The 9,695-nt window shown below is 42.2% G+C and overlaps 1 protein-coding gene across 1 annotated transcript; it reads left to right on the forward strand.

Moving 5' to 3' along the window:
• Positions 1 to 5,886: 5,886 nt before the first annotated feature.
• On the forward strand, positions 5,887 to 9,695 carry RPL34 (ribosomal protein L34). Its single transcript, XM_017806016.1, has 5 exons — positions 5,887 to 5,941; positions 6,760 to 6,833; positions 6,931 to 7,030; positions 7,787 to 7,890; positions 9,569 to 9,695. The coding sequence occupies exons 2-5, from the start codon at positions 6,769 to 6,771 to the stop codon at positions 9,651 to 9,653; spliced, it is 354 nt and encodes a 117-aa protein (XP_017661505.1). The 5' UTR covers positions 5,887 to 5,941; positions 6,760 to 6,768; the 3' UTR covers positions 9,654 to 9,695.

Raw genomic sequence — 9,695 nt, forward strand, 5'->3', positions numbered from 1 at the left:
ATTGACACTGGTATAATCCAAAATGTAACTGAAAAAAAGGGCTACTCTTACATTTTTGCCTCAGTAAAACATCACAAAGAAATGTTCCTAGTACTTATAAACCGCTTAGAGAACTTAAGCAGCAAAACCTTCCTGTACTGTTAATGTATCTTTAAATCATGAACACAAATATAATTTTTTTAAAGGTACATTAATGCATGATTGACCTTTCTTCATTCTTTATTTCTCCTCTCACCCCGGTATTGTCAACATTTGCTATGGTATGTAGCCCTTCCTTTTTTAAAGAGCAAAGCAACAGCAAACTGTCCAAAATGCCAGGTCCCTTTGACACTTAACCTCTCACTCAGTAGTTTGGTCTCAGTCAGTTCAAAGAAGTTTTATTGTTTATTGGAATCAAAATAGAGTCTAGCCTATACCTTTCTCATCTGTTCATGGGATCCATGTCAATCTGTGGCATATGGTTTTGAATCATTTCCTGTGGAAAGGAGCATCTACTCCTAGTATTTGGTGTTCACTACTCTCCCCAAACTTCTGCAGATAAAAAATTGTACACTAATTCTCTTTTCAGAGTCCCTAGATTTTATTAAATAGTAACATCAATTATGCTTATTTTAAAACTGGCAAAGTTGGACTTAAATCAGTTAGGACTAGTTCTTAGGTAACTCGATTGTTAAGGTGTTTGGAAGGTAACAGAGTCACCTGAAGACATTACACTAAAGAACATAAAACCATGGTAACCACCACAAGTGCCCACGCTGCTGATTACACTGCCCTTAATTAAATGATTTACCCAAGTCTGCCATAGGAAGCCATGTCAGTGAGGGTGCTTTGCCCCTTTGATCCTGGGCACAGGGCACATCCTGCCTGTAAGCCAGAAGAAATGCAGCCATACCCCTCATCTTGGGTGGTTGCTGTTGGGGGAAGGAGCAGTGAGGTGATGATCCCAAGCAGCTCCAGAGATGTTTCTAGCACGAGTCTTTCTGGAGATGTGAGATGCCTACAGCATTACACACATTGCTGGAAAAGGATTGCCTCCATGCCCTGGATAGTCAGAAGGCTTAGATGTGAGCAGCAGGCAGGATTTAGCTTCATTTGGCACCGAGGAGAAAATACAGTTTTCACAGCCTGGAAAAGCTGTGCAGAGCCCCTTTATTTTTTCATTGCTCTGCATGGTAGGTGAGTGGACCAATTTATCACTGCTGCACCAATAGAACCAACACAGGAGATGTTGTAGGCTAGGGACCCTTACTGCATCTGATGTCCCACTTACAGGGACTGATGAAAAGCAAACATGAGCTGTCACCATGCAGAATTCATGTCTCAGCTGCACGTGCTGCCCACGGGCTTGGTACCCTGCTCCGTCTCAAACATTTTCCACAGGGGAAGGGGGAGTGCACACAAAGCCTGTTTAATTAGGCGTTGTGTAGGAAGGATGAACTCTATCCCAAGTGAGATGGAGGACTGCATGTCTCATCCAGATGGTGATTTTTTTTAATTTTTTTTTTTTTTTAAGGCAGGAGAAAATAAGCAGGTGTGAGTATGGGGCCTACCTGTATTGGTTTTAATCAGCAACTTAAAGCAAACTCAGTGTTCTCATCAGAAAAGGGGAAAAATAAACAGCTGAGCACTGTGATTCATTTACACTTCAAATATACTTTGAGTTGGTTATTCCTCAATTAATCAAATAGCTGGTGTATCCCTAAAGTAGTATAAAGTGACACGCTGTGTGAAATCAATTTTCCCTTCCAAAATCATTAAATTCAGTAGCCTGTGACTACATCCCTGCTAATTCTAGTACCAGTCCTTTCATCCTCCATTAACTTTGGCACGCCTAACAGGCTGTCAAAAATAATTTCCCAGAACGTAAATAATTCAGAAATTAAAAATTAATAAATAATAACAGAGAGCTACTGGGAGATAGACTGGGTCAATTAGTCAGCTCTGCATTCTGTTTCTTCGCAGCAGGGGGGCAGCCACATTCGTTACTAGAATCTTTCCTCCGATTCCTGGGTCTGATTTACGGCTCTTCATTACTGGATCCAGTCAGACACAATTACCTCCATCACTATCTCAGTTCCTAACTTCAAAGAAACACACATTTTCTTGTCTGCTTTTTTTCTCCTTGCAGCAGCCTCAGCTTGACGTCCCTGGAATTTCTTCCACGCGGACTAATTAATAAGACTTTGACTTATCATATTCACTTCTCCTCTTTGATGTCCTACCTTAGTCAATCATCCTATTTAATTAGAATTTCAATGATAACTTTACTTATCTCATGGCTAGATGTAAATTAAAATAACGGGATTTTAATTCTCTTTCTTACAGGGTTATGACATTTCTGACAGAAAAAGTTTCAACCCAAATACAATATTATGTACTTCCTATGCTAGGAGTGCATTCCACTAAATTGTTTTTCCCTTTGCTACAAAATAATTTTGCTTGTTTAACAAGCTCCACTGAAATGGAAATGAACTACAGTTTCTCATAACGTAATTTGCACAGGGCTATGTTGTGGAAGGTTATGTTGATAGAAATTAATATAATCAGATTATGACACATGCCACATAGTTAACAAGGGGATGGGAATTTTAAGAAAAAAATTAGCTCTGGAGAGACAGTGGACCATAGGAGCTCTTCTTTCTCTTCTTTCCAGCAGTTGCTAGTACTTTTCCAAGGTTTCTTGTTTCCTTTCTGCATTTGCAGACTTAATCCTGCTGGTTGTACCCAAGTAGCATCAGAGGCTGGATTCTGATTTCATTGAGACATTTCTAAAATACATGCTGTTCACAGAAATGGTGTTGTGGCTGTAGCTTAACAGGAACAGCATATCCTCCAGCTATCATTTTTTTCCCTCTCTGCAGTACCCAGTATGTGCTTGCACACAGGCTTGTGTTCCTTCCCATGCCTCTTAAAATTTGCTAGTCTAGGTTGGTACCTAGCAAGTGAATATTAGTGAAAACATCTCTCATTTTTTAAATGAGAAACTTATGATGGAGAAAAGCTCTGGAAGGATCCATGAAGAGAAGTTAATGGAGCAGTGGAGTCCTCCTGAGGTCTTGTAGATTCCTGGAATCTACCAGGAACCTGGAAGTGGCACAGAAGGCAGAGGAAAGTAAAGGGGATCCAGTTGGGCTTATCGAGCCTTATGCATTTTGGAACTCTCACACTTACTGTGTTGGAACTTTCCATGTGACCAAACAAATGGTCATGCACATAGATGGGGGCTTCCAGAGAAATAAGAAAAAAGGAGAGAACCATTTGGAAAAGAAAGCAAGGATGGTCAACATAGCAAGAATTGGTCTTAAACTGTGAACAAAACATTCTTCTGGTGCAAAAACCAGAATACGGTGACAACTTGCTGGCTAGTGCAAAATGCAGTATATTAGCAAACTGCCATCAGAGATGATTATCTTCCTAGTCACATCCGGTGGAAAGGAGGTTTCCAGTTTTGCATTGCCAATAAGCAAGTAGACCCTGGAAACCAACCTCCAGTTTTCTTAAGAAAAAAGGCTCACATCCTCAGGACCTTTGCTTCCACCAACATCCTAGAAGACGAAAAATAGATTTTATAGGCTGCCACTGTTACTTTTCTGTATTGTTGGGTTGTGCATTTGCTAACCCATCCCCCTTGTTGTATTCAAGGGAAGAAGAAAATGCATAAAGAGTTAATGAGACATGTTGGACGTGGAAAATAACTGCTCCCAAAAGAGACGATTTGGTCCTGTGAAGAGGTAGGAGCAGCATAGAACATGAGAGAATCACTTGACTAGGACTAATCTGTACAAAATGGGCTTAGTGAGGTTCTGCTTCAAATCTTATCCTCACATTAGATAGCACTAAACCAGTAGTCAATGAACTAACATTTCTAGATGCTGTGAAGAGCCGTTTGCCCAATAGCCCTGTACATCTTACAAAACAAACTGAGAATGCTTGAAAAGCTAGGCCAGTGCATCAGCAGAAGAGAACTGCTGGGATTTAATTGACAGCTTCTAAAATTTACACCAGTTTAGTTTAAAGGCCAAAGCAGGGTAAATTAAAAAAAATATCGACAGTGTTCTTCAATAATAGAATAGTTACCTGTTGCACTGACAACATCTAAACTATTCTATCATAATTTAATAGTGTTGTTCTTTAACAATTGGATTCTGTTACACTTTCATATTTAGGCATGATTATTTAATTTAATTTAATTGGCTTTCTTATTCCCCTCAGGGTTCTAGGCCTAGAAAGTTCATATTAAATACTCTAATTGCTCTGAAATTTACTCGTCATCTGAAATATGCTCCTATTTTAAATATACCCTAAAATCTAGTTCATACATATTTTCTCTTCTTTCATGAAAAAGAAAAAAAAATCCTAGTGTCCATAATTTGCACTTTAAAAAGAGTCAATAATGAACCAAAATAATAATTATAAATTGAAAACAGGGAGGCTACAGTACAATGAACTGTGAGTTTCAAACCCATAAATAAGGCCAGAAGGACACATCAAAGCTTTCTGAGCACCCGCTACTCTCCAAAAGCAAAGCTGAAGCCGCTAATGATGGCAGCAGCAGCACCCTGCATATTTAATGTGTGGGTCCCTGGTTGTCATTGTGGAATATTGCTCAGGTCAGTGGAGGAACAGAGCATTTCAGGGCTCACAGATGGTGGGCCCAAACCCATCCCCCTTGCAGATGGTGGTTTTCCATTGACACCATACGAAAATCTTTTCTTTTCTCAGGGATCTACCAGAGGCTATTAAATAGCTCAGAATATTCTGACTTGGAAGGGACCCACGAGGATTGTTGAGTCCAACTCTTAAGTGAATGGCCCCTATAGGGCTCAAACCTACAACCCTGATGTTATTAGCACCATGCTCTAACCAACTGGGCTAATCTCAAAAGTCAGAAAACGTGACCCAGATCAGGAAACTTGTATGATGCTGACAGCTGAATGCAGGGAGGGTGTATTAAGGGAAAGATCAACTAGCTGTGTCCTGTTTCCCCGATGCTTTTTATCAGGTACCTGTGGCTTGAATATAGTATTTTGAGTGAGGTGGACCTTTGACCTGACCAACAGAGAAAGTTTTATATCTTCTTGCTCCTGCTTAAGCATCTGCCCTGGAGCTCATGAAACAGTGGGTCCACGTTTTGGTAAACAGGCACAAAGATCTTTCATCCAAGGCTCCCAATGCAGTGCTGGCACAGCCAGGGGTTGTCAGACAAACACGAGTACTGTGTTGCTCTCCACAGGGCCCAGTTTTGGGATCAGCCTGTCAGCCTGGTGCAGCGTCTGGGAGGGTATCTTAAGGGGAATGGAGCATGGCAAGGACATCCCTATGGTGCTCCAGGTGTGGCATCCAGGGGATTCTGGCAGGAGAAGGGGCACAGCCTTCAGGGAGACCAGCTTTTCCAAATGGTGGAAGTTTTGCGTAAAACACACAGCTTCCAGGTGTGTTACCTGCTGGTTTGGCATGGAAAAGCCATGTGTGAACGACTTGTAATTCAGAGCTTAGAACAGCACCCTGAGAAACGGCTTCTGGGCCCACAGCTACGTAACTACCATAACGAAGCACAAAACTGTTTTCGGTAAAACGCACAATAAATAAAACGGGGAGGGGAAGGGGGCGGTGGGAAACCCCCCCTGCAGAGAAACCCTGGGAAAAGTGGAGCGTCTGCAGCAGAAAGGATTCTTTCGTGCTTCACCGTGACCCCCATCATCCCCACCACTTCCAGCGCCGCCGCTCCCGCTGCTGCCGCTGAGCGGAGCCCCGGCCCACTTTATCCGCACAACACCCTTGCACCTCCTCTCCGTACAACATGGCGGCGCCCATACGCCAGCACGGCCGGGAGACGAATGGCGGTGGGTGTGTGCCGCTATTCCTTCCGGGTTCCAGCGCGCAGCTCTTTCAGTGTTGCCCCGCGCGTTTCCGCTTCCTCTTCCGGGTCCGGCGACTCCAGGTATGGCGGCGCGGGCCGGGGGCTGTGCGCGCCCATCCGCCCCCATCCGCGGCACGGGGGGTGGACAGGGCGACCAGAGGCCCCGGGGGGCTGTGCAGAGGGACCAACGGCGCCGCTGCCGCCCGCGCTTGGGCTGGCGGTGCGGCAAGAGCTGCCCGATGGAGAGGCCGGGCCTCCCGAGCAGGGCCCGCGTCTCCCGGGCCCCAGTGAGTGGCTGCGGTCTGTGCCTGGGCTGTTACTAACACAGCTTGCTCTCAGATGAGACAGGAAACCGCGCGGCTTGCTGCAACTCAATCTGCGGCCTTGCCAGTTGGTTATAAAATACGTAGTTTATTATAAAATTATCTGTGCGGTGTGAGTATGAGCCTGACTGGTGTAAGGGTTTTCATCTACAGCAGTGTTTTTTCAGCACACAGAGCCTTTTCAGGTAATATAATATGCCTTTTTATTGGCAAGTTCAGGTTTGAACAACAGGATTATAAAGTCCGAGGGTTATGTTGGTTATAAAATATGTAGCTGCTAAAGCTTTAAGCACTTTCTTTGGGAAGCGTGACATCACGTGGGCAAAACCAGGATATTGAGCAGTGTGCAAATTAGTTCAAATGGATCCTCATTGCAAACCATGCTGTACCTGCTGTCATTTGTTTTGTTTTTTTAGTTGTGTTGACTATCATTGATGAGGAGATGCTCGAATTTTATTAATGCAGAATGGGCAGATCCTAATTTACACCTGGAGCACAGGTGGTGCTGTGATACACGAACTTCTATGTGGATATCCAACCCTAAAACTAGTGCTGCTTTGGTTTTGGCTTCCTTAGGTGTAAAAAATGGTTCAGCGCCTGACCTACCGCCGTAGGTTGTCCTACAACACAGCTTCCAACAAGACCAGACTGTAAGTAAGACAGTTTCTAAGAAAACTGACGTTGTAAGAAGGTGATGGTTAAGTTTTGGTTGTTACATTAACTGAGTGTTTTTTCTGCTGTGCTCAGGTCCCGAACACCCGGGAACAGGATTGTTTACCTTTACACCAAGAAAGTGGGAAAGGCACCCAAGTCAGCATGTGGGATATGCCCAGGAAGGCTTCGTGGTGTAAGTATGAGCCTGGCTGGCGTAAGGGTGTTTCTCCATAGCAATGTTTTTTCAGTACAAAGAACCTTTTTAAGTAGTGTGATATGCCTGTTTATTGGTGAGTTCTTGTTTTAATAACTTCTTTAAAATATTTTTATTCAAATAGGGTAAGGTTTAGCTGGTAAAATGAGATTTGGAAGCTCAAACAGTAATTGCTTTTTAATGCTTGAGATTCTTGTTACTGTTACATTTAAACCCCATTGTTTTATAACATGTAACTGAAATTTTGAAGCTAGACAAGGTGATTCTGTACCAGATTTAAAAATCTAAATTGGATCTGTTAGACTTGCAAAAAAAAAAAGGGTAAGCCAAGCTTTAGAAAACTTTAAGGAATGAATGTTTTTAGCCTGATATTTTTCTTCCAAATGATTTCTTGATGTAACATTAATGCTTTTAACAGTTACGGAATGCTTGAGTAATGTCAATCTTTGAGCGGTTCCTTGGGAACCCTTGGGAAAACAGTCTCTTACTATAAACAGTTTTTTTACAAACCTGTTGGTGAAACCCTATGATAGAATAAAAAGATCAGCTTGGGAGTGCTGAAGGTGGCACATACAATGAGCTGTGACTTCAGTCACTTCTTAGCGTCTTGAATATCAAGTCAGCTTCAGGTGTTGCTGCTTTTTCTTTAAAACTATGAAAGTGATGTTGTTTTTTATATGGCTGTTACCCAAAATCCCTGTCTTATGATACACTTCCTGTTTTTACTCTCCATAGGTCCGTGCTGTACGCCCCAAAGTTCTCATGAGGCTGTCCAAAACGAAGAAGCACGTTAGCAGGGCCTATGGTGGTTCTATGTGTGCTAAGTGTGTCCGTGACAGGTAAGCTTACAGAAAGGGAACTTCACTCTTGAGGTTACCTCCTGTGAGATTTTTACATCTCTCTGTGTTTTCGTAATGTGGACTAAAATTTTGAAGATTCTTGTCTGACACTGGTGTAGTGAAATGGAGAGGGTCAGCTTGGAGCATGTGAGCAGCAGTGTCTGTCCCTGTCCTTTGGACTGAGCTACTTACTGTATATGAAGCTGCTTTGTAGAGACCTCATGTTCTTCGTGATTTTATACTGTGCTGCTGCTTGGGTGCTAAAGTCTGCTCATGCAGGATTTTTGTTTTGTGTTGAGCCCCCGTAGACTTTTCTCATCTGTTGTCCTATTCTTTTGTCTTACACAAAGTTACTAGTGCAAGTTTAGTTGAATTTCTCACCTCTTTGTAGTGTTTTGGGGTTCAGAGATATTATTTGATTGCATGTTAAGCATCTTTATGTGATTAAGCTTTAAGATGGCCTTTGCTGGGCCTCACTAAATTCAGTTTTATTGTATAACAGCTGTACATCCTATACTTCCTTGACAAAAGTTTGAGGAAAAATGTATGACAAAAAATTATGTCAAATTTTGTCATCTCTGTGAATGGCAACCAAAGCAGATCTCCAGCGTCAGCAGTCTAATGACAGTGGGTTTTTTTGGTTTTGTTTTTGTTGGGTTTTTTGGGTGGTGGGGTTTTTTTATTTGGTTGGTTGATTGGTTGGTTTTTTTGGCTCGTGGGAGTTCTTAAATTGCATTAGGTGCTACTGAAGATGAGTTGTTACAGCTGCAGATCCATAGCATAACTTTACTATGTTGAAAACCAATTTTTTTTCCTTGAGTGTTTTTCCAAACACTTAATGAGCTTGATAGGTATTTTTTAATGCATGAGTATGTCTTATTCCTATTCTGCCTAAACCAAAAAACACAGCTCCTTCCCTGTAATGGTTGGGTTTTCTCCTGTGCCTGCTTAGGCATCTCTGGTAGGTTTTGGGTACTGCAAAAGTAGCCATATATACCAAATGCATATGGAAGGTACTTCAGTGTTCAGAGGTAGAAAAGTGAGTATGGTGTATTTTTGTTTTAACTCAAAACCATCAGATAGGCCATTAATATATGAGTACTGTTGCATAGGTCTATCCATCTGCATGCTGGCCCTGCATATCTTCCAGAAATAGTTGAATTTGGACATGACTTGACCTGTTAGGATTTTCCCTGTTGATGTGCAAAAGACCTTTAATCCTGACAGAGGAACTGTTCCTGTTTTTGATAACTGGATGCACCTAGAGTTTCCCATAGTTCTGTGGAGGAGGACTGACCATGACTGATCACACCAGTAATGACTTAGCTGCTAAATTAACTTGCCAGTTAGGAGTTCTGCTTTTTGCTTTCAGAGTTGGTGAAGACAGTAACTTTCCCAGTGTTCAGCCATTGGCTATTACCTTGCTTGCCTACAAGCCAGTCACCTTAAATTTGTAGGCACAGTAGACCTTCTTCCCCAAACCACTACCTTCATCCAGTGCCACTGTCCCTGTCTCTTGCTGCTGGCAAGAACACGGACAGTTTCCCTTTTTGCGTAATTGTGGAACCAGCACAACATATGCAATGATGTTGGAGACTGCAGAATTAATTGTAACTTGTGTTATTTTTGTGATTTTTACTGAAATAGGTAGATACATATCCTTGTTTTTCTTTTCCAGGATCAAACGAGCTTTTCTTATTGAGGAGCAGAAGATTGTTGTGAAAGTACTGAAGGCACAAGCACAGAGCCAGAAGTCAAAGTGAATCTATTTGTAGTTTCATCCCAATAAATGAAAGCTCCACTTC

Source organism: Lepidothrix coronata, unplaced genomic scaffold (assembly GCF_001604755.1).
Source record: "Lepidothrix coronata isolate B3197 unplaced genomic scaffold, Lepidothrix_coronata-1.0 Scaffold13, whole genome shotgun sequence".
Taxonomy (NCBI): Eukaryota; Metazoa; Chordata; class Aves; order Passeriformes; family Pipridae; genus Lepidothrix; species Lepidothrix coronata.

Coding starts and splice junctions, on each gene's coding strand:
- RPL34 (XM_017806016.1), top strand. CDS start 6,769: ATGGTTCAGCGCCTGACCTACCGCCGTAGGTTGTCCTACAACACAGCT. Junction 6,834..6,930: donor GCTTCCAACAAGACCAGACT/GTAAGTAAGACA, acceptor TGCTGTGCTCAG/GTCCCGAACACCCGGGAACA. Junction 7,031..7,786: donor GCCCAGGAAGGCTTCGTGGT/GTAAGTATGAGC, acceptor TACTCTCCATAG/GTCCGTGCTGTACGCCCCAA.